The sequence below is a fragment of the Ovis aries genome, chromosome 3 (genome assembly GCF_016772045.2).
Source record: "Ovis aries strain OAR_USU_Benz2616 breed Rambouillet chromosome 3, ARS-UI_Ramb_v3.0, whole genome shotgun sequence".
Taxonomy (NCBI): domain Eukaryota; kingdom Metazoa; phylum Chordata; class Mammalia; order Artiodactyla; family Bovidae; genus Ovis; species Ovis aries.
In genome coordinates, this window is record NC_056056.1 from 23,987,723 (window position 1) to 24,012,633 (window position 24,911).

At 40.2% G+C, this 24,911-nt stretch overlaps 1 protein-coding gene across 1 annotated transcript in view; it reads left to right on the forward strand.

The window, feature by feature from the left end:
* Positions 1-3,931: 3,931 nt before the first annotated feature.
* DDX1 (DEAD-box helicase 1) overlaps positions 3,932-24,911 on the forward strand; it is a 31,167-nt gene continuing 10,187 nt past the window's right edge. Inside the window, exons 1-16 of the mRNA XM_004005694.5 lie at positions 3,932-3,970; positions 6,954-7,005; positions 7,310-7,373; positions 8,337-8,366; positions 9,154-9,250; positions 11,188-11,235; positions 12,844-12,927; positions 13,290-13,373; positions 13,749-13,825; positions 14,375-14,447; positions 14,963-15,039; positions 15,152-15,266; positions 16,204-16,342; positions 21,341-21,401; positions 23,910-24,008; positions 24,798-24,887. Of these exons, the coding sequence (XP_004005743.1) occupies positions 3,955-3,970; positions 6,954-7,005; positions 7,310-7,373; positions 8,337-8,366; positions 9,154-9,250; positions 11,188-11,235; positions 12,844-12,927; positions 13,290-13,373; positions 13,749-13,825; positions 14,375-14,447; positions 14,963-15,039; positions 15,152-15,266; positions 16,204-16,342; positions 21,341-21,401; positions 23,910-24,008; positions 24,798-24,887 (1,206 nt within the window). The 5' untranslated portion in view covers positions 3,932-3,954. The remainder of the gene's footprint in view (positions 3,971-6,953; positions 7,006-7,309; positions 7,374-8,336; positions 8,367-9,153; positions 9,251-11,187; positions 11,236-12,843; positions 12,928-13,289; positions 13,374-13,748; positions 13,826-14,374; positions 14,448-14,962; positions 15,040-15,151; positions 15,267-16,203; positions 16,343-21,340; positions 21,402-23,909; positions 24,009-24,797; positions 24,888-24,911) is intronic.

Genomic DNA, 24,911 nt, shown 5'->3' on the forward strand with positions numbered 1-24,911 from the left:
ACACTAAAACCATACTCACAGAAAACTAGTCAATCTAATCACACTAGGACCACAGCTTTGTCTAACTCAATGAAATCAAGCCATGCCTATGGGGCAACCCAAGACGGGTGGGTCACGATGGAGAGGTCTGACAGAATGTGGTCCACTGGAGGAGGGAATGGCAAGCCACTCCAGTATTCTTGCCTTGAGAACCCCATGAACAGTATGAAAAGGCAAAATGATAGGATACCAAAGAGGAACTCCCCAGGTCATTAGGTGCCCAATATGCTACTGGAGATCAGTGGAGAAATAAGTCCAGAAACAATGAAGTGATGGAGCCAAAGCAAAAATAATGCCCAGCTGTGGGTGTGACTGGTGATAGAAGCAAGATCCAATGCTGTAAAGAGCAATATTGCATAGGAACCTGGAATGTCAGGTCCATGAATCAAGGCAAATTGGAAGTGATCAAATAAGAGATGGCAAGGGTGAATGTCGACATTCTAGGAATCAGCGAACTAAAATGGACTGGAATGGGTGAACTTAACTCAGATGACCATTATATCTACTACTGAAGGCAGGAATCCCTCAGAAGAAATGGAATCACCATCATGGTCAACAAAAGAGTCCAAAATGCAGTACTTGGATGCAATCTCAAAAACGACAGAATGATCTCTGTTCGTTTCCAAGGCAAACCATTCAATATCACAGTAATCCAAGTCTATGCCCCAACAAGTAATGCTGAAGAAAGTGAAGTTGAACGGTTTTATGAAGACCTACAAGACCTTTTAGAACTAACACCCAAAAAAGATGTCCTTTTCATTATAGGGGACTGGAATGCAAAAGTAGGAAGTCAAGAAACACCTGGAGTAACAGGCAAATTTGGCCTTGGAATGCGGAATGAAGCAGGGCAAAGACTAATAGAGTTTTGCCAAGAAAATGCACTGGTCATAGCAAACACCCTCTTCCAACAACACAAGAGATGACTCTACCCATGGACATCACCAGATGGTCAACACTGAAATCAGACTGATTATATTCTTTGCAGCCAAAGATGGAGAAGCTCTATATAGTCAACAAAAACAAGACTCGGAGCTGACTGTGGCTCAGATCATGAACCCCTTATTAACAAATTCAGACTCAAATTGAAGAAAGTAGGGAAAACCGCTAGACCATTCAGGTATGACCTAAATCAAATCCCTTATGATTATAGAGTGGAAGTGAGAAATAGATTTAAGGGCCTAGATCTGATAGATAGAGTGCCTGATGAACTATGGAATGAGGTTCATGACATTGTACAGGAGACAGGGATCAAGACCATCCCCATGGAAAAGAAATGCAAAAAAGCAAAATGGTTGTCTGGGGAGGCCTTACAAATAGCTGTGAAAAGAAGAGAAGCAAAAGCAAAGGAGAAAAGGAAAGACATAAGCATCTGAATGCAGAGTTCCAAAGAATAGCAAGAAGAGATAAGAAAGCCTTCCTCAGCGATCAATGCAAAGAAATAGAGGAAAGGAACAGAATGGGAAAGACTAGAGATCTCTTCAAGAAAATTAGAGATCCCAAGGGAACATTTCATGCAAAGATGGGCTCGATAGAGGACAGAAATGGTATGGACCTAACAGAAGCAGAAGATATAAAGAAGAGGTGGCAAGAATACACAGAAGAACTGTACAAAAAAGATCTTCACGACCCAGATAATCATGATGATGTGATCACTAATCTCGAGCCAGACATCTTGGAATGTGAAGTCAAGTGGGCCTCAGAAAGCATCACTCCAAACAAAGCTAGTGGAGGTGATGGAATTCCAATTGAGCTGTTTCAAATCCTGAAAGATGATGCTGTGAAAGTGCTGCACTCAATATGCCAGCAAATTTGGAAAACTCAGCAGTGGCCACAGGACTGGAAAAGGGCAGTTTTCATTCCAATTCCAAGGAAAGGCAAAGCCAAAGAATGCTCAAACTACTGCACACTAGCACTCATCTCACATGCCAGTAAAGTAATGCTCAAAATTCTCCAAGCCAGGCTTCAGCAATACATGAACTGTGAACTCCCTGATATTCTAGCTGGTTTTAGAAAAGGCAGAGGAACCAGAGATCAAATTGCCAACATCCGCTGGATCATGGAAAAAGCAAGAGAGTTCCAGAAAAACATCTATTTCTGCTTTCTTGACTATGCCAAAGCCTTTGACTGTGTGGATCACAAGAAACTGTGGAAAATTCTGAAAGAGATGGGAATACCAGACCACCTAACCTGCCTCTTGAGAAATCGGTGTGCAGTTCAGGAAGCAACAGTTAGAACTGGACATGGAACAACAGACTGGTTCCAAATAGGAAAAGGAGTACATCAAGGCTGTAATTGTCACCCTGCTTATTTAACTTCTATGCAGAGTACATCATGAGAAACGCACTGGAAGAAACACAAGCTGGAATCAAGATTGCTGGGAGAAATCTCAATAACCTCAGATATGCAGATGACACCACCCTTATGGCAGAAAGTGAAGAGGAACTAAAAAGCCTCTTGATGAAAGTGAAAGAGGAGAGTGAAAAAGTTAAAGATCAACATTCAGAAAACGAAGATCATGGCATCCGGTCCCATCACTTCATGGGAAATAGATGGGGAAACAGTAGAAACAGTGTCAGACTTTATTTTTTTAGGCTCCAAAATCACTGCAAATGGTGACTGCAGCCATGAAATTAAAAGACGCTTATTCCTTGGAAGAAAAGTTATGACCAAGCTAGAAAGCTTATGACTCAAAAGCAGAGACATTACTTTGCCGACTAAGGTCCGTCCAGTCAAGGCTATGGTTTTTCCTGTGGTCATGTATGGATGTGAGAGTTGGACTGTGAAGAAGGCAGAGCGTCAAAGAATTGATGCTTTTGAACTGTGGTGTTAGAGAAGACTCTTGAGAGTCCCTTGGACTGCAAGGAGATCCAACCAGTCCATTCTGAAGGAGATCAACCCTGGGATTTATTTGGAATGAATGATGCTTAAGCTGAAGTTCCAGTACTTTGGCCACCTCATGCGAAGAGTTGACTCATTGGAAAAGACTGTGATGCCGGGAGGGATTGGGGGCAGGAGGAGAAGGGGCGACCGAGGATGAGATGGCTGGATGGCATCACGGACTGGATGGACGTGAGTCTGAGTGAAGTCCGGGAGATCGTGATGGACAGGGAGGCCTGGCGTGCTGCAATTCATGGGTTCGCAAAGAGTTGGACAGACTGAGCGACTGAACTGAACTGAACTGAAAGTGTCTTCATCTAAAGATGTTAATACTCCCTGGCAGAGCTGATGGGAGGATTAAATATTCATTTAATTTTCCTATCTTTCTGCAAAAAGAAGCATCAAAACCGCATGGACATCAAACAGATTTGAAAATTTCAATACTACATCAGACACTGAGTATGGGAGGCTGGGAGGCTGAGATCAGTCAAAAATATTTAATAAATGGCTATTGGGCGCCAGGCTCTTCTCTCCCTAGTATTTTTGTTTTTGGTTTTTTTTTGGACATTGAGTTCAGTACATTCTCTCCAGGTCGTTCACACACCAGAAAGCCCTGCTTATTATCTTGGAGAAGTTGCGGGGTCTGATGGAGGCAGCAGAGATAACACAGTTTTGTTGTTGGATCATCCTGGACCCTTGTGTGAGCCTCATTACGAAAGGCCTGCTTCCTTATACGTGAGAAAGTGGTCCTGATGATACAGCATATTTGACGTAAAAGGTAACTCTGAGTTCCTCTAATGAAGACGGGTCCTGGCTCCTCAGGAAAAGCCAAGGCGCAGCTGAACTGGGCCTGTGCTGTGAGGACCAGGGGCGGGTCTTTCTGTGCCCGGAACCGTTCTGTCGAGGCTGTGTGCCTGCCCGGACTGGAAAGCAGCAGACCCGGGCGGGGGCCGGAGGGCGGAAGCGCCCGCGGCCAGCGCGCAGCGTGTCCGGGCGGAGGGAGGGAGCGCGAGCTGAGCGGCGGAGGACCGGGCGAAGATGGCGGCCTTCTCCGGTGCGTCCGCGGAGCAGGGGGTCCGGAGCGGGCGGCCTGATCGGCGCCTCGACGTGGGCCGAGGGGCGGAGAGGGGCCGCGCGGTTCAGGAGGGAGCTGTCTAGGCCGATCTCTTCTTTGCCCGCTCCCGGGGCGGGTTCGGGGGAACCAGTGGCAGCGCGGGAGGCCCGATCGGTGCGCCTCGCTGTTGCAGGGAGACAGCTTTTTGCTGTCTGGATGCTGGCCGTCTGGCCGGGCCTCCCCGATGCTTGCTTCCGTCTGTCTCTCCTTCCAGCCGCCCTGCACCCGGCTGTCCCGCCCGCTGCGGCGGCGATGCTGCAGCTGCGCTCGGAGCCCCGGGCCTCCTGCGCTTTGACGTGGCGGGTGGTGCAGGGAACCGTCTTCTGCTCGCGCCCGGGGAGGGGCGGGCCGGGCCGGGAGGCAGCGGGGCGCGCAGAGAAGGCTTCCTTGGAAGTAACCATCCTGCATCTAGAGTTTTCCCCAGCCCATTCCAAAAAGAAAAGTCCTAGGCGCAAACCTGATCCTTCTTCGTTGTTAAGCGCTGTTAACATCAACCGTAACGTTACATATATCTAAGCTATAGGGAAACCCTTTTCAGCCAAGTAAACATGAGCTCAGCGCACACTTTTGAAAATCGTTGTTTTCTGGCGATACCCTCTTTCGTTCCGAAAAGGAATTTGAGATGGCTTATGTACCTGGACAGTTGTGTTTTTTTCCCTTTTTTTCATCATTCTTCCTTTATACGTCCACAAGTTGCAGTCAGCCTTACATACTGAAAGTTGTACATTTACCTAGCAATAAATGTATGCAATTAGGCCAACCATCTTTAATGTTTGTTAACCAATTATTAAGATGACTTCAGATATAACCTAGTATTGTTACTTTCTTCATTTTTCTACTATTAGACCATTAGGAATTCCATATTTTCAGTTGTGAGGAGAATTTCTGATGTTTTTAGTTGGGTTTCATAGGAGACAGGAGGAAATCTGCACAGACTGGGAGCTGTTTTTCTTTGACCAGCTCTCCTAAAACAAGATTTCAGAGCTAAGGTGTGCGGAGCAGCTAGCTCCAGGTTGTCATTTTGTAGGGTCACTTCTTTGGGAGTCATGCACAGATTTCAGCAATATTAGGGTAAAGGGCTGGAAGAGTCTGTGATGTGAAATAAAGACAATAGTGGAATTAAAGAGCATGAATATTGCTGTTTTTCTTTTGAGTATTAAAAATGTTCTGTTTAAAGAAAACATGGTTTCAAAGCAAATCTGCAAAGAGTATGACCAGTGTGAAACAAGAAATTGCCTGGAATTTGCTGAAAGCCGTCTTTAGTTGCTGCTCCAAATGTAATAGTTCCACAAGTAACTTAATATGGATGCAGCCTATTGAAGACCTTCACTCTTTTTTCAAGCAGTTTGCATTTTAGGAGAGAGAATACACCTAGACTCTCATGGGGTCACTTTTTAAAAAGGTCAGCTTGGCTGTACTTTTGACCTGGATTAGTTTTTCAATCTGTGGATTTTGTCAAAGAGATTGAGGGGTACGAGAGCCTACCTTTTTGGAAGAGATTTTTATGCTTTCTTATGTCATCAATGTTTATATTAACTAGGTCACTATATAAAATGCTGGGGCTTTCCAGCTGGCATTAGTGGTAAAGAATCTGCCACTAGTGCAGGTTCCATCCCTGGGTCAGGAATATCCCTGGAGAAGGAAATGGCAACCCACTCTAGTATTCTTGCCTGGAAAATTCCATGGCAAGGGAGCCTGGCTGGCTGCAGTCCATTGGGCCACAAAGAGTCAGGCGCTACTGAGCACACATAAAATGTTAGTATTGTATCTACTGTTGATTGCTAATATGAGTCTTCTCACCTGATGTGGTAGAGGGGGGCGTGTGGGAGCTACTTTTGCAGTGGATTATAGATTTATTTTATGCCTTTTTACAAACAATTATAAGAAATAAAAAATATCCAAATAGTTTATCTTTGGGGTTGGATGTATTTGAGTATTGTTCGTTTTTTAATAGAAATATATACTGTTGTATAAATAACAGTAATAAAAGCTACAGTTTTAAAATGCAGACTTGAAAGATCACTTCTTATTTGGAAAGAAATTCCATACAACTCTACAGTTCATTTGAGAAGTGATGAAATTTCAAAATCCAGTGAGAAATAACCTGGCCTATTTATTTAAGATTCGCTTTGACGTAAATTACTTAGAACATGTGAACAGGTAAGAACAGAGAAGTTCTTCAGCTGACATTTCCAGGTAACCCAAGTTCTCACCACCAGCCCCTCCCTTTCAGTTCATCATAGTTTTGATTATGGCTACCTGTGAATGTGGGCTCCCTCTTCTTACCTGTTCATTTGTCTCAGATCGCCGAGGGTATTCACATGGTCCTCACAGAGGCAAGACACATGATTTCCACATTATCTCTAGATGAAACACCAAGGTACTGGTCTGGAACCCTCTCTCCAATTCCGGCAGATTTCTCACTAGTGGTAGAAAGGAAACTGTCTCTGTTTGCTGCTGGGTATCATGATTAAGTGGCAGCTGTGTTCCAGGTGCATTACATATGAGGATCTGTAATCATCCCATATCCCTACAATGTAGGCAGTATTTTAGCTCCATTTTCTGTGGGGAAATAGGTGTGTAGCTTGCTTAAGGTCACATTGGTAGTGAGAGCTTGAATTTGACTTTCAAGGTCTTTCTCCAAAATTTATACTCAGTAGACACTTTGTAACTGAATGTTGCCTCAAACCTGTTTCACCACTGAACAGTAATTTTTTTTTTAATTTTTAATTTTTACTTTATTTTACTTTTACAATACTGTATTGGTTTTTCCATACATTGAATGGATCCACCACGGGTGTACATGCGTTCCCAAACATGAACCCCCCTCCCACCTCCCTTCCTACAACATCCCTCTGGGTCAAGAGCAATATAATTTTGTTTAGTACTATGTGTAATCTTTAAAATTAATTTTCATTTCCAGAGATGGGTGTTATGCCTGAGATTGCACAAGCCGTGGAAGAGATGGATTGGCTGTAAGTACCTCTGTCTTTAAAAACTTGTATGTTCCTGTGAAAGCAGAGTTTTACAATTTAAATAACGGTTAGTGATTTTATCAAAGATTGTTGGGCCCAGTTGGGTAAGTGAAATTCAGTTTTTTTCTTGTGATTCTTTAAATTGTAGAATTTCCTTTTTAAATGTTGGTATATTTTTGGCTGAAAAAAGATTGTTAGTGTGTACCAAATAAAATTCTCATCTAGGTTTATTGTTTAACATGACTTAATGAGCTTAGGTGATTTTTTTTTCACTAACTAAAATTCTTCAAAATGATTCTTCTAGTCTCCCAACTGATATCCAGGCTGAATCGATCCCCCTGATCCTAGGAGGAGGTGATGTCCTTATGGTATGTTTAAACATGGTGGGGTAGTTGGAAGCCAGGGAAACACGATTCTGGGGCTGTTTGTAACCGCACACTTAAAGAGGCCCCATAGGCTTTAAAATGATATTATCACCAAATTAATTTTGTTTATTCACCAACATTGAAGATCCATATGCTCCATTCAAAATAAGTAGGTAGGAGTTGTGGGGAACACAGGTGGATACAATGCAGTCCTTGTCTTTCAGAAGCTTAAACCCAGTAACTCAGTAAGACAGGTACACAGATAAATGTCATACAAGGGAGATTTGCCTTAGAAACGCAGTGCGTGACAAGATTCAAGTGGGGGTGCAGTTACTCTTCTGCTTAAGGAATTGTAAAGGACTCGGCTTGGAGGAAGTAGATTTTGGACAAGGGACAATAAGGAGGAGTGCCCTCCAGGTAGAGAGCACATCGGCAAAAACAGGGAATAGGAGAATGCAGGATATGATGCCAGAGTAGTTCACTCAGTGGTAGCATGACATACGTGTGTCTGCGGTGCGGGGGTGGGGAGGTGTAACTTGAGATAAGATGGGAGTATATGGTGGGTCAGATTATCTGAGCCCTTTCTTAAGGATCATGGTAAAGAATTTGGGTGTCTGTTGGCAGTGGGGATCATTGGACATGTTTAACTAGAGATGCCTTGCATGATTAGAAGTGTGTTTTTTTTAATGAAGACTGATTTGGTAGCAGCTTGTAGTATAGCTCTGAGAGGTGAGATACGTTAGGGTGTTAGCATAGTCGGGATTTAAATTTGACTGTTAGCAATGGGAAAAGCGAACAGATTGCGGAGGGAATGGAAAAGAAATGGCAAGATTGGCAGTAGTCAAAAGAATGAGGAAATCGGAATAATCTGGCTAGCTTGTGTATCGTTAGAGATTTCTACATGCTATCACGTTAATTTGATTTCTTTAGCTGGCAATTTAAGCTTTATTTATTTTTTTCCTTTAGGCTGCAGAAACAGGAAGTGGAAAAACTGGGGTAAGTAAACTTCTAAGTTGACTTTGTAAGAGTTGATTTTTAAAGCAACTTTTGTTGTTCAGTCACCTAAGTCGTGTCCGACTCTTTGTGACCCCGTGGACTGTAGCACACCAGGCTTCCCTGTCCGTCACCATCTCCTGAAGTCTGCTCAAACTCCTGTCCATTGAGTCGATGGTGCCATCCAACCATTTCATCCTCTGTCGTCCTTCTCCTGCCTTCCATCTTTCCCAGCATCAGGGTCTTTAAACAGTGGTTTTTGCTTTGAAATAGTTAATCAAATAATCTCCTTCCAAAATGTAAAAAATTCATTGCTTGCCACTGCGAGTGATATTTTTGTTGCCATGCCAGCTAATTCTGAAAAAGATATACAAGAATATGGCTTTAAGAATATAGTTTTAAACTGGTCTTGGGAAAAGTTATAGTATCTTTAATATTTATACTCACTTCTGAATTTTAATGTAGTGGCTTCAGAAATAAAGAGGTTGCAATTAGAGGTTGACCTATTGGTCTAGACTCAAGAGTAATATTTATCCTTTTCAGTTTAGTTCATTCTGTAGGTGCCTATTGCTTGTTATTTTGGGCTGTTGGCTGGCTCCTATTTCATTCATTCAGTCAACTCTTGTTATCTTACTGATATTTTGGCTTTGGGCAAATTAGAGCAGCAATCAGGAATATGTGTATTATTTAATTATTTAAGGTGCATGCATAATTCTCACAGTTTATATTGATTATTAAACTGTTGCTGATATCTCATTACTAATATAGAGCACTCTTGTTTCTTTGCTAGGCTTTCAGTATTCCGGTTATTCAGATAGTGTATGAAACTCTGAAAGACCAACAAGAAGGCAAAAAAGGAAAAGCGACAATTAAAACTGGTGCTTCAGGTGATTTTTTGCATATTATTAATTTCCTGTTGTATAAGTTAGTAATTCTCATGCTGGATATTTAAAGACATGAGGTTTGAGTGTGCACTTTTATTGTTGATATACGGGGGATGGTATTGTCACTTGGTGTTGTGGAAACCATCAATGCTAAAAGTCAGAGTGTAAAAAAAAATAAAATAAAAAATAAATAATAAAAGTCAGAGTGTAAACATTGAAAGACGATCCCTTCTAAAATACTAACGTTAGTATTAATTCCTTTGAGAAAATACTGGCATTTTGGAAATTATATTTATTTTAATGTTTTTCTTAACTTGATAGCTTTTATGCATAATATTGAAGATAAAGGGCTTCCTTGTGGCTCAGCTGGTAAAGAATTTGCCTGCAGTGCAGGAGACCTGGGTTCGATCCTTGGTTTGGGAAGATCCCCTGGAGAAGGGAAAGGCTACCCTGGGAGAATTCCATGGACTGGATTGTCCATGGGGTCGCAAAGAGACACAACTGAGTGACTTTCACTTTCATCGAAGATAAATAGGCATTGAGGAAGGATTTTACAAATAATTGGTAGAGGGAAAACCCCCAGTGGTAGAAAACACTGCCTCCTACAGGGAAAGAGGCATGCGTTGTCCTTTAAGATAGAGGGAAGGAGCCCAAGAAGTTAGAATGTAAGTGTACATTTTAAACTCGGTGTCTTATTTTCAGTCCTTTCTCCATGAAGATTGGTTCTGTTGGGGCCATCAACAATCTTACATCAATTTCCTCATCTTCAAATTTTGTCACTTTTATTAAATGGTTTCTGAATTCCATTCTATCTTGAGTAATCTGTGATTTTATTAAGTCACTTTTGTTTCATGAAACAAAACTCAGTTGTGACACAATTGCAAGCTTAAGTGGCAGGAGCTGGCATATCGACTGTTTTCTTCTCAGGAGTTTGAAAGTAACAGTGTCACAGAGTTTGTAGAATGAACTTACTTGTAAATGACTTGTGAGATAATGGATGTGAACACTAGACTATTAGTCTATTCAGAAATAGTCTCAGAGCTTGTAATGGCTATCAGCCATCATTTATGAGAGATGATGATGAAAGGGAACACTCCACAGAAGATAACCTGAATGGTTGTGGTTCTAAAAACCATGTCCTGTTACATATAGATAAAGAAGCTAGGTACTGAAACACAGAGAAACAAAAAAGAGAGATGGTGTAATTGTTAAATCATTGAAGGGATCTGGAGAGAGAATATTGTTCTCGAACGTACTGTTTAACTTAATTCCTAGTCGCTCACTTGAGCCCACAGTGAATGGAGACCCTCAGAGAACATTCAGAATGTTTAAGCAGATGGTAGATACCATTTGACCAGAAATAGTCCAGAAAAGATAATCTATTTTGGACCGAAATTGGGCTTGAAAACACATCAAGTTCTCTTTAGCTATTGTGATTCTTTGGTTATCCAGACTCTTAAGATACTTTAGAAAAGGAAAATGCTGATTCCATAGACATAAGGAGGAAAATACTTTGTGACTTTTGAATTATTTAAGATAAAGGACTGGCTTTTCTTTTAGTTATGATAAAGTGATAGGTAGACTCTGATACATTGGTAGGTTGTTTTCACTATGACTGAAGTCGCCAGAACTTCATTTTATTCATGCTCTCATAGTTAGGACACAGATCAGTGCCATCCTATAAAAAGGCACTGAAACAAGAGAGCAGAAAAGGTTTGAGCCCTTGGTGGGTCAGTGACTATTATTTTGACATGTTTCAGTTTTGCCTTTAATCAAAGCAGCAACACTTTTAATTGTACATTCCAAATAGTGTGTAAAACTATATTGAACCTAGAGGAGCTAAGGTATGTTATAAAATATAAAATATTCGCTTTATTTTCTGTAGAATGCTTTAAATTATGTTTATTTAGGGTTAACTGTCCTTCTTTTAATGTGCTTAGTGCTGAACAAATGGCAAATGAACCCCTATGACAGAGGATCTGCTTTCGGTAAGTGGAGAGATTTTAGCAGCATATTTAGAATTCAGAAACTTGTTTTTAATGCACTGCTGAGGAAAGATAAAGAATCCTTATAAACTGATAAGGGGTTCTTGTGTTGATGGCTGATAAAGGGTTACTTAGTTTAGTAAGAAAGAGGTAAACAGCCAATAAGGAAAATGGGCAACGTATGTGAATAGGCAGTTCACAGAAGAGCAGATCCAATGGCAATAAACATGCAAAGGTCAACTTTACAGGTAGTAGGGAAGTGGGAAGTTAAAAGTTACAGTGACTGTTTTATACCATCTGATTAGCAAGAATCCAGAAGAGTGATACAAATGTACAAATTGGCTGCCTCTCTAAGAAGCAGTTCTGCATCATCTATTGGTATTTAAAGAATGTATATTCCTGGAAGATCAAGCTCATTGGGAAAAAATTTCCCGTATGCAGGGATATACATTCAGAGCTGTTGGATGCAACATTATTTGTAATGATAAAAACTACCAGCCAAGTAAATACTTCTGCCAGAATAGTAAACAAAGGTTAGGGTGTATCCATGGACTGCTGTGTAGCCATTAGGAAGAACAAGAAAGAACTGTAGAGTTGACTTGGAGGAATTTTCCCCAGGTGTCAATGAGGAAGAAAATCAGGATACAGAGAAAGGTAGAGGGGGCCTGAGGAATCATGACAAAAATAAGCAACCCCAATGCTGCTCTTCACCATGTGGTATCTAGTATAACTATGTATGTAGGCATAAAGAATTTTAAATACAAAAATTTTTAAGATTTACCATTGTCAGAGAACTTTTGAAAAATTCAGAGGTTTATATGATGTACTCATGAGAATTTATACTTTGAATAGATAGTGTAGTTTCTGATAAGTGAAGGAAAATTTGTGATGAGATGCTTTTTCAAAAAATTTCTTCTATAGTCAGGTGCCAGGTATAATTTGCAAGCCCAAACTAGGACAAAAGTTGCCATTTCTAGTACAGATAAAGGCCAAATGCTTTACTTAAAGCCGAAAAGCACCAATTAGTGCTATGACTGACTGTGATATAGAATATAGAACATCATGTCTGAGTGTCCTGTATTAGCAAATAACAGCCACAGGGTTATTTATTCAGACTTTCCTTGCTTTCTCTTTGTGATTGCTGGATCCACAGATTAGGGAACAAGCCAGGGACAGCTTCTCTTTTCCTTTTAGTGTAGGACTATATTCAGCATAAAATCAGCAACAGGTATCGTCCTTAGTATCCATTTCTTTAAGGGACTCTAGAGAATAGTTGTCTAAATAAGTGTTGGTGGTGCAGCTGGCTTTAGTGCAAGTCGGTTTAGGTACTGTGTTGATTCCTTTTTGTTGTGGTAAAATGCTGTCCAGGTCAACAGGTCACAGTAAAGAAACTAGTCCCCGACTTTTAGCATGGTCCTCCAGGGGCTGAATGGGGGTAGTTACTCATACAGAACATGCTGCTGTCCTTCAGGAATCAGCAGCTCTTAGTCCCTAGAACATTGCAACAAGCGAAAATTTATCTTATTAGTGAGACTGAACGATACTTCTTTCAGAGTGCGTGATTTACATCATCTCTACTGACATGGTTTTCTGTGTTTTTCTCAAATCCAGCAATTGGGTCAGATGGTCTTTGTTGTCAGAGCAGAGAAGTAAAGGAATGGCATGGATGCAGAGCCACCAAAGGCTTAACGAAAGGTATTAAACAACATTTGTGCTCCTACAAACTTTTGGGGAGATGTATTAGTACATGAACTTTCTTTAAAGTAGCTTTAAAGTGAGGATCGGAAAAGATTTTTAATGTTGCAAAAAGATCTACAAGTCTTCATCTGGAACATATAAAATATAATTCAGAAACAGTGGAAAAGGGTTGTTGTTCAGCTGCTCAGTAGCGTCTTGAGTCTCTGTGACCGGATGGACTGCAGTACTCCAGTCTCCCTTGCCCTTCACTCTCTCCCAGAGTTTGCTCAGATTCATGTCTAAATGGAAAAGTGGCTGCATGGTAAATGAATCATATGTGTACGATTTATATAAATCTCAAAAGTATTTTGCCCCTGTAGGGAAGCACTACTATGAGGTATCCTGTCATGACCAAGGGTTGTGCAGAGTTGGGTGGTCTACCATGCAAGCATGCCTAGACCTCGGTAAGTATTTCTAAATAAACTGAGTTTATTGATTTCCATTGGTGAGTTTTTAACGTTTTATTTTAGTGGGGAGTGGAATAATAAACTTAACCATACAGAGTTTATATTTAGAGACATAGAAATAATATTATTTACCTATCCCTACCTCATTCCAAGAAAGATTTGAAGTCCCAAAAAATAGATATTGTAACATTATAAAATCATGAGGAATGACGTTGAGGGTAAGAGTAAAGTCAGTAAAGTTAGTCTTCATTAATACATACCACACAGTACTTGTAGATGCTTCAGATTATCTTCAGCTTTTAAGCTGCTTGTATGGTGCTTTTCACTTTATACTCTTTCTTCCCACATTTATAAAATACTTTTAAAATCTAGGTACTGACAAGTTTGGATTTGGCTTTGGTGGAACAGGGAAGAAATCCCACAACAAGCAGTTTGATAATTATGGAGAGGTAAGTTGTCTTTGATGACTCAATTGTAGCTTAGTACGTTTTTTGCATACTTGATCACTTGTGACATGACTGAGGGTATAGAAACGATTGTCAAGTTCAAGTGAATTTTCTGAACATTTTCCACAGAAAGTTCAGTTTTGGACTGCAGTGAAGAAATGATACAAAATGAAAAAAAAACTACTTGTCATTTGTACCATTCATTAGCCCCTCCATAGTTTCTTTGTATTCACCCCATTTTGATTTGAGCTTTGACTTTAATGCTTGGGGTGTTCATTTCTTCTTCTGAATTATATCTAAATACACTTGTTCTGGTAACCTGTGTCTGTAGTAACGTGGATGAGCCTTAATATCATGTGGATTCTAAGAAGCGTGTCCGATGCTTTTATTATATGTGATGTGCTAGAGTAGGCACTTTTAACATCTGCATTAGAATTTTAAGTAATTATTATGCAATAGTAGCACTTACTTTGGATGCAACTATATTTGAACTTTTAACCTTATTTTCAATTTTGCTTTTTGTTAATAGTACTTGACTTTCTGGTTTTCTAGGAATTCACTATGCATGATACCATTGGATGTTACCTAGATATAGATAAAGGCCACGTCAAATTCTCCAAAAACGGTAAGCTGTCTATGGGTTGTTTTGTTGGAGAATATATATGATATTCAGTATTCGTGATTTTTAAAATCCCCTCACTGTCTTCAGTCCTCTTTCCCTTCCTCCTTACCTTTCTTTTAGACAAATGCTGACTGAACATTTGCCATGTGTCAGGCAGGCTGGTAGGTTCTGGAGATGCAGCAGAAAAGGGAGGAGACACATTTACGTACAGTTCTGTGGGCTTTGCCTACTGGTGGGGGAGGCAGACAAATCTGTGATATGTTAGGAGGGAGCAGTGGGCACTGAAAGGGTATGTGAGTCTGGGTGAGGGAATGGAAGGTGATGGCCTGGGGTTGGTCAGAGGAGGCTTCTCTGAGAAGGTGGTATTAGGCAGCACAGTTAATGCCAGAACCAGGAGGGGCAACGTCAGTACAAATAGGCTGGTAGATTTGACGGTGTGAGCATGTGGCGGTCCTTTTCTGGTTGTTTCGATTCATTTTCTGTATCTCTCTCTCTCTCTCTCTCTTTGTTTTTTTAAGGCAAAGATCTTGGTCTGGCATTTGAAATACCACCACATATGAAGAACCAAGCCCTGTTTCCTGCCTGTGTTTTGAAGGTAATTAGAGATATGTTGCTGTGACTACAAGCGAATCTGATCTTCATCATTTCATCGTGGTTAGTTTGCTCTTCAGTTCAGAGTCACCATTTTCTCCTTTATTCAATGCTAGAACGCGGAACTCAAATTTAACTTTGGGGAAGAAGAATTCAAGTTTCCACCGAAAGACGGTTTCGTTGCCCTTTCCAAGGCGCCGGAGGGTTTCGTTGTCAAGTCGCAGCACACAGGTAGGTACTGCACCCCAGGGGCTGAGGGTTTCAAGAAGGGGGTGTGGTGAGAACTCCAGTGACCGAGGCTTCTCGCAGTGAGGTCCAGGTTCTCCTTGGCTGGTTTAGTCTCTCTTGTTTATTGAACACATCAGCAGAATCCAGGGTCAGAACCCAATTCATAAACTCCCAAGTACTGGTTTCAGGCCGGGCATTTGGGGGAAACTGATCGTAATGATGACGATGGTGTCTCGGATTTACAGGGTGTGTGCTTATTAAATGCCATGGCGCTGTGCTAGGTGTCACCGGTGTTATTTAGTCTTCGCAACAACCCTGTAAGGTATTTTTACAGACAAAGAACTTGAGGAATAGGGACTTGACTGAGGTCATAGGATAAGTAAGAGGTGGAACTAAATTCAAATACAAGCCGTCTGACTCCTGAGCGCATACTCTAAACATTGTGCCGCCTAGTCTGCCTCAGTTATTTAAGCTCAATACATCTCAAAGCTCATTTATCACAAAGGAAAGGAAAGTGAAGTCGCTCAGTTGCGTCTGACTCTTTGCGACCCCATGGACTGTAGCATACCAGGCTCCTCCGTCCATGGGATTTTCCAGGCAAGGTGTACTGGAGTGGGTTGCCAGTTCTTCAGAGGATCTTCCCGACCCAGGGATCGAACCCAGGTCTCCCACATTGCAGGCAGATGCTTTACTGTCTGAGCCACCAGGGAAGCCTATTTGTCACAAAGCGTATGCTCAATTAAAATTGCTTGATCAATTAAAATTACTTCAGCTAGTTTTAAAGAAGCTGTAGTTCATTTTAGGAATCTATGTTTTGTTCGACTGCCATCTATATTGCCTGACAGTTGTTTCTGAGATTTTGATGGTGGAATATTTGCGCTTGTCGTCTTAAAAACAGAAATATCCTGAGATGTACCCCAATCTTCTTCATTCTGTTTAGGTAACGCGCAGGTGGCACAAACAAAGTTTCTCCCCAATGCTCCAAAAGCTCTTATCGTCGAGCCTTCCCGGGAGTTGGCTGAACAAACTCTGAATAACGTCAAGCAGTTTAAGAAATACATCGATAATCCTAAGTTAAGGTAAGGAGTCCTCTTGTGCTCAAACGCCTGTTGTCTTTAGACCTGAGACGTTTTGGAAGAAGAGTAAAGTAGGAAAACCAAGGGAGAAATGCAGGGCGTGTACATATGCACGTGGAAGTGAAGTGGAGTCGCTCAGTCATGTCCGACTCTTTGCGACCCCATAAACTGTAGCATACCAGGCTCCTCTGTCCATGGGATTTTCCAGGCAGCAGTACTGGGGTGGATTGCCATTTCCTTCTCCAGGGGATCTTCCCAACCCAGGGCTCGAGCCCAGGTCTCCCGCATTGTAGACAGACGCTTTTCCGCCTGAGCCACCAGGGAAGTGTAATATGCACGTGGATGCGTGTGTAAATATATTTGATTTTGATAGATAGTAACAGTTTCCATATAAAAGTCCTGTTTAAGTGAGAAGAGTTCAGTTTAAAAAAAGTGGTGGTGTCGTTCAGTCTCTCATTCATGTCCAACTCTTTGCAACCCCAGGGACTGGAGCACACCAGGCTTCCCTGTCCTTCACCATCTCCCAGAGTTTATTCGCACTCATGTCTGTTGAATTGGTGATGCCATCCAACCATTTCATCCTCTATCGTCCCCTTCTCCTCCCGCCTTCAATTTTTCCCAGCGTCATGGTCTATTCCAGTGAGTCAGTTCTTCACATCCGGGGGCCAAAGTATTGGAGCTTCAGCTTCAGCATCAGTCCTTCCAGTGAATATTCAGGGTTGATTTCCTTTAGGATTTGACTGGTTGGTTCTCCTTGCAGTCCAAAGGACTCTCAAGAGTCTTCTGCAACACCACAGTTTGAAGGCTTCAGTTCTTCGGTGCTTAGCCTTTTTTATTGTCCAGCTTTCACATCTGTACATGACTACTGGAAAAACCATAGCTTTGACCATATGCGCCTTTGTAGGCAAAGTAATGTTTCTGCTTTTCAATATGCTGTCTAGGTCTGTCATTGCTTTTCTTCCAAGGAGCAGGTGTCTCTTAATTTCATGTCTACAGTCCCCTTCCACAGTGATTTTAGAGTCCAAAAAGTAAATTGAGATTTTTCCTGTGTCTCTTACATAAAGAGTCATAATTTGCAAAATAGAATCAGAGTAAAAACTCATTAAAGGTCCTTTTCATTAATTTTAGCTTCATCACTTCACTTGCATAGATAATGTATCACTGTGTCTCACGTGTTGTTAAACCTGACTTGGTGAGGTTAACTCTTGCCTGTCTCACAGTGGTGACCACCTTGCCTGTGGGCATCAGGCTGGTCGCTCTAGTTGGGGGGTTCTTTCTGCTTCTGGCGGGGAGACCACAAGTCTAGTGAGCTTGGGGAGCTTCTGGCTCAGTAACAGTCCCTTTCAATCCCAGAAAAGCCATACCATACCTTCTCAATACCAGGAAAGTCATACCATACATAACATCTGTCAGTTGATTTTTATTAATTTTGCTTTTATTACCTTTTCTTACTGAAATATAATTCACATTCACTGTTAAAATTCACTATTTAAAGTATACAGTTCAGTGGTTTTTAGTATATGGTCACGAGGTTGTGCAACCATCCCCACGATCTAGCTTCAGAAACTTTGAATTATTGATGTCCCGTAGGCACATCTTTTAAATATTAATCTGTCTTATAAGTTAAGCTTATTCAGGGATAAATTTATACTTAGTAAAACTTTTTCAGTAAAATAATTTGTAATTTTGTCTTGAGGATTGATGCGGTTCATTCTTTTAGTAACTCTCTGAATACCTACCTAAGGTGTGAAGACTTAGGTTAGGGACTAGGGTATAATTGAGAATTCGTCTTTGCTTTTATAGAATTGTGTGCAGAAGTCGAGACAGAGCGGTAGGGAGAGTAACAACGCAGCAGTAATGTGACGAAATGCCTTGAGGCCACCACAGAGGGTGTCACACAAGAGGACATTTCCAGAGCACCTGCCTAGTATCAGGGGTTCGGAACTCTTCCCAGAGGAGTGTTTTTGGAAGAACATAACATGCTTATATAGGTTGATTTTTGCGCTCTAATTATGGGTAAAGATTAACGTGCATCTGGACAAAGCCTGGAAGGGAAGATGGATAATAAGATCAGTTTATTTGTTAAGATGATCAAGTGGTGTGTTTCTCATTTCAGTATTTATTGAAATGAGAGGTTCAGTTCTATTGAACCTTTCCCTTGTTTGAAGACCCAGCTCAAGTCCTGGTTCTTTCTGGGAAGCTAATGTATCAGTACCAGCCCAGTCCTTTCTCCCTCCTCGGAGACAGCTGACTGCATTTGCTTCCCTGTAATCCGTACACACGGTCATGTTAGCGTTCTGGTCTTAAATGTGCGTCATTTTACTCGTCCCAGCTCAGTTTTACACTCCTTAAGGCAGGGGCTGGTCTTTACATTCCTCAGCCCTGCAGTGCTCTGCTCACAAGCATAGATTGTTACGTTATGTGTAGTTTTCTTCTGCTAAATTTGCAGACATAAATATATCTGATTAGAAAGGTAGATAAGAGTAAAGGTTCGTAAAAGAAATGATAGATTTAGAACCGTAGTTACCGAACCCAGAAGTTAAGGACCTTATTTGAAACTACAAATTTATTGATCTCTCCTCTGGGTATACGGAATCATTTCCAGAAAATAAGAATTAGAGCTCTTTTGTTTGTTTGGTTTTTAAGGAAGAATGGCATGTCTTCCAGGTGATCCTTAAGGAGCCAGTTTGGCATCTGGCGTTACCAGATTTAGGAAACGTAATGGCTCTAGAGTGGTAGGTGGTTAGGGACGTGCCAAGGTAATAGACTTGCACAGAATAGAAGGCTTTTTGGTTTTTCGTTCTTACTATCTGAATCGCTTAAGATGGCAGAAGGCAACCATAAAGCCATTTTTTAAATCTGTCATAGAATTTATGAGACTCAAGTGTTGACACCTTCTCTTTATTTTCTGGTATTTTTTAAATGAATGATCAAAAGTTGCCTGGCCAACTCAGGAAGTAATTTTGTAGGCTACTTATAAAAAAGAGACAATATTTTTGTGAATAGCTGTAGTGAGATATGGGCTTCCCAGGTGTCTCAGTGGTAAAGAATCGCCTGCCAATGTAGGAGATGCAGGTTTGGTCCCTGGTTGGGAAGATCCCCTGGAGAAGGAAATGGCAACACACTCCAGTGTTCTTGCCTGGGAAATCCCAAGGATAGAGGAGCCTGGCGGGTTACAGTCCATGTGGTTGGACACAGCAGAGCTACTGAGCATGCACATGATGAGATATAATCAACATATCATACAATTCACTTTTTAAAATGCACAGATTATTTTAACTTCTCTTATATGCACACAGTTGTGCAACCATCAAAGCCAACTTTAGGGCATTTTCATCACCCTTAAAAGAAATGCTGCCTATTAGCAGTCACTCCCATTTCCCTCTAACCTTCCTGTCCTTGGGCAGGCACTGATTTCCATCTATCAGTTGCCTTTTTTGGACATCTTATTATATATAAATGGAATCAAATAATATGTGTTTTTTTGGATTGGCTGCTCTCACGTACTGTAATGTCTGTAAGGTTCATCAGCGTTATCATGTGTATTAGTACTTAACTCCTTTTTATTTTCAGGAAGTATTCCATTGTACGCATATACCACATTTTTAATTAATCCATTCATGGCTTCATGGATGTTTGTGGTGTTTCCACTTTTTGGTTACTGTGCTGTGAGCATTAGTGTACAGAGTCTTGTGTGGACACACATTTCTGTTTCTCCTGGGTATATGCCCAGCTGTGGAACTGCTGGCTCACGTAGTAGCTTCTTGTTTAACATCTTCAGGTGCTCCTGACTGTTTTCCGAAGGTACAGCACTATTCTGCACTCCTACTAGTAACGTGTGAGCGTTCCAGTTTCTCCACATCCTCTCCTTATTGTCTGTCTTTACAGTTACAGCCTTCCTAATGGGTGTGCAGTGGTACCTAACCGTGGTTTTGGTTTGTATTCCCCTACTAGCTAATCTTGTTGAACATCTTTTCATGTGCTTACCAGCCATTTGTAACATCCGTTCAGATCCTTTGCCCATTTTTCAGTTGGGTTATTTGTCTTTTTATTATTGAGTTGTAAGATATATATGATACATGTACATATGTATATATAAGATATATGTAGTCTTATGGTTAGATATATATAATTTACATGTATTTTCTCTCATTCTGTGGGCTTTTTCACTCTCTGGGTAGTGTCCTTTGAAGTATAAAAGTGTTTAATATTAATGAGGTCAAGTTTACTTTTTCATTTGTTGCTTGTTTGCTTGTTTATTTTTTTGGTGTTTTAAGGGACTATGCCTAACCTAAGATCATGAAAATTTGCGGGTTTTTTCCCCAAGAATGTTATAGTTTTAGATCTTATATCCGTGTTTAGCTCTGTGATTCATGCTGCACTAATTTTTGTGTGTGGCCTGAGAACGAGGTTTAACTTCATTCTTTCGCTCATGCATATCCGTTTGTTCTCGCTCCATTTGCGGAAAAGTCTATTCTTTCCCCGCATTGAATTAATAATCTTGGCATAAGGCTGTCTTTCGATCTAAACATATTTTTGGAAGTATTATTATCTGGAGTGAGAAAAATTCAAACACAAAAGGATATTCTGTGAAAAGCCTCCTTTTACCCCATCCCCCAGTTTTTAGTTACTGACCTGGAGGCCACTTTTAAGAATCTATGTGAGTGTATATTTTATACGCATGCATCCACATGTGTCTATAAAGGTTCATTGAAATCTGATTTCGGGGCGCCTGGAGTTATCCTAATAGAGGAAGAAGCATAGATGAGGACTGCTGTTTCCTGGGTTCTAAGGTTTCACATTCTCCTCACTTTACCATTCATTAACATTTTATTAGCTTCTGCAAATGAAAGGCCTTGTTTCTTTCCTTCTCTAGACTTTTATTACAGATTCTGTCTCAGTTATTCAATTTGAATATGTACCTCCTCAGAATTGGCAGGGGGGTAAAAAGCAGGCTTTAATCTTTCTCTACATTATTATTCCGGTATTCATTCATTTCAGGGAGCTTCTGATAATAGGAGGTGTCGCAGCACGGGATCAGCTCTCTGTTTTGGATAATGGGGTAAGTTGTACTTTTAAAGTAACATTATGTGTTGTTATTTTGACGATATAGTTCTGTTGTGTTTCAAGAAAAATGAGGCTGAAATGAAAACAAGATCACAAGAGTATATGTATGTTCAAAAACATCTTACAAGTATACCTTTTCTTTTCCCAAAAGTATATAGTGCAGCAGTCTCTTCCAAACACCTCATGCAAAATTCCAACATACATGAATTCTTTCGGTTTATCTTTTGAGCACCTGAAAATTCCTTCCCATTTTCATGCATTAAAGAGTCATTTTCTCTGGGGATAGCTGAGAAAGAGGAAATTGGAGTGAAAAATAGAAATGGAGATAAGGTGGATTGCAGAGAAGGTAGAAGTATTAGCAGTGATCCTTGGAGGCTGAGGGGTGGTGCGGTGGTGGTTCCAGTGGGAGGGAGACGAATTCAGGTCTGTCTTAAAGGCTGTGCAGTTACCAAGGACGAAGCTAGGACCGTGAGTCTCCTTACTGGGGAGGACGTTTGGGCAACTGAATTGTTCATCCATTCAAATACAGGTAGAACTTCATAAGAATATTTTGTATGTATGAGGTAACTTTCTCCTTACAAAGTTCTCTTCCATTCCTTTCCTAAATATTTTATCACTTAATTTAAACAGCCTGCTACTGAGTCATGGTGAGCAAATATGCTCTCCCTCTTAATTCGTTGTTGCTGTTGTCAAATGAAATTTTATGCTGAATGGTTTTGATTTGACCTAGTATGGCCTATTAGAGGCAAGGAATCATATTACTGTACTTACTATTGTTCTAAGATAGTAATGTTGCTTTGATATGTTCTTACTTGATGGGTCATGTTTTAGTGGTTCTAAGAAAGATTTAATATGTTCATTCCCTATCTTGGTTCCTCACATCCTAATTTATTTTCCCCATAAGTGATTTTCTTATATTTTCCAGCTACAGAGCTTTTAGGGAATTATATCTGCTTTTGCCAGTTAGATCTAAAATTTGGTACTGGCTGCAGCTGATGGCAAAGTAAAGGCAGTGTTATTCCACAGCTTTCTTGTTAGGACTCAGGTCCTTTCTACTTAGAGAATTTGTGATATATTCTCTTTCTGCTCTTCTTTCCATCTTACCTCCTTGGCCTCTATTATCTCCCACTGCCCTCTGGCTTGCCCTCAACCCTGTGTTCTGTCTTACCCTGGGGCCAGAAGTCAGCTCTGGAGTCAGAGAATAGAACTACTTAATTTATAAAATTTCTTAAAGTTGCAGAATTATGCAACGGATGCAGTTAGGCTTGAAGAGGTGCTTGGTGCTGTTATCCACGTTATATAAATATTTCTTGCAGGCTTTTCCAATTTGACTTTTTTTATTTTGAACCTGAGAGACCTGGTGTCCATTTTCATGCTGACTACCTACTGAAATTGAGGAGGGAGGAAACTTGCATGGTGGGTTAGCATCCTTTGTAAAGAGACAGTACACACGGACGCAGAGTGGTTTTGTATTCACTGCTGTGTATATAGCACAGTACTTGGCACATAGTGCGTTGTTTTTATACGTTGAATGGTTTTATCTCCATATTTTCAGAAACTATTTTCTAGATTGAACTGAGACTTGACTATAGTTATCAACACAGTTGGAACAGTAGCTTCAGCAATGACTTTCATTTTTATGGGGCTATAAATGCCTTCTAGTGGATCAAATTAAAAGTCTTTTCAGCACAGTACTCTCAGTTTTTCATGGGGTGAAGTATTAAAGTAATGAGACTACAGTGATAAATTTGTTTGAGATGGTTACGATTTTAATCTGGACTGGAGAAAACAAGTGAAAAACAATAGAAATGATTTTTTATCCCTGTTGGTAAAGAGAAGTTTTGAATTGTCTTAATTTATTGAATGATTCTATATAATACCTTATTGTGTTCACACACATACATTCTGTGCACACTTTAAAAATATTTATCCCCTTTTGGGTACTTTCTAAAAATGGGCCAGGCTCTGTTAAATGCATTCTACACATTTTCTTATGCAGTTCCAACAATAGGCCTTATGATGGTTCTTTTCTCCGTTTTTACGGATTAGGAAAAGAACTTTTACCAAATATTAAGTCATTTGCCCCAGATCTTACAACTTACAGGTAGAGCTTACTTCAAAGCCCATGTTTCTGTTCACACCACTAGCGCCACCTGGGAATGAGAAAATGGAAACTAGAAGAGATTAAATTAGATAAGATTACACAGTGGATCATAGTGGAATTGGGGTTTGGATCCTGGTTTAATTTCAGAGTTGCTATAATTAAACTGTATATAACAGTTTAAAATGTTAAAATCAGTTGCCAAAGTCATCACACTAATTTCAAACCAGATACAAATTTAACGTTTCAGCAGTATCTAGAACTCCCATCAGATTTGTAGTTGACTGTGACTACTTCAGTATGCATGTTTTTATTGTTAGTAGGCCATTGTTGGTTGCTGTTCTAAGGTGATTGCAATAGTCCTTTAAGTTTCATAAGGTGCTGTTTTGGTGTATTTTTTAGGTCGATATTGTCGTTGGCACTCCAGGAAGACTGGATGATTTGGTGTCTACAGGAAAGCTGAACTTATCCCAAGTCAGATTCCTGGTCCTGGATGAAGCTGTACGTTAAAATCTACTCATGCTTTAAAAGAAAAAAATTTTATGTTTTTGGAGATGAAATGTGTGACTTGAAGAAAAAATACAATTCAATCATGATCCTAATACTGAGAGAGAAATATCGTTACCAGTTTGTTGTATTTCCATTCACTCCTTATATTTATAGTAAAGACTGTTTTATGCAATTGTAGTCAGGCTATGTGGAATCTAGGAAATCTTTTTTTTTTTTAATGGTACATAAGTATTTCATGTCATTATTCATGAACAGTTTTTAAAGGCTGCCTAATGGTCTCTTACGTGCATACTTCATGGTTTATCTAACCACCCTCATTATTAGATATGTAAGTTTGTTTTCTACTCCAAATAATTATCTTGTTTGTACATTTCCTTTTTTTTAACGTTTCAAATTGCGTTTATGTGTTTTGGGCTCTTGAGATATATTTCCAAATTATTTTCAAGATGAAGTAGCTTTTCAACATTGAAGGTTTTGTTTTGTCATGTTAAAGTCATATTCTTAAGGAGATGTGGTGGGAGCTATTAACTCTCATGTTCATTTTAGAGTACCAGAGTATGATTTCTCAGTTATAAATTATCAGGTTTTTTTCATATTATAGTCACATGGGCTTTAAAGTTGAATTTATTTAACTCTTTCAGTATTCAATAGAAAATAATTATTTTGAAAGTATGGAGATATGTATGAATTAGTTTCCATGTCTTTTGTTTTGCGATTGATTTAGAAAAGATTTAGATACTAGTTTAAAACCTAATGCTTTTTTTTTTGCTTCTGCTATAGGATGGGCTTCTTTCTCAAGGTTACTCTGATTTTATCAATAGGATTCACAATCAGATTCCTCAGATTACCTCCGATGGAAAAAGACTTCAGGTATACAATAACTAATGCATTTTC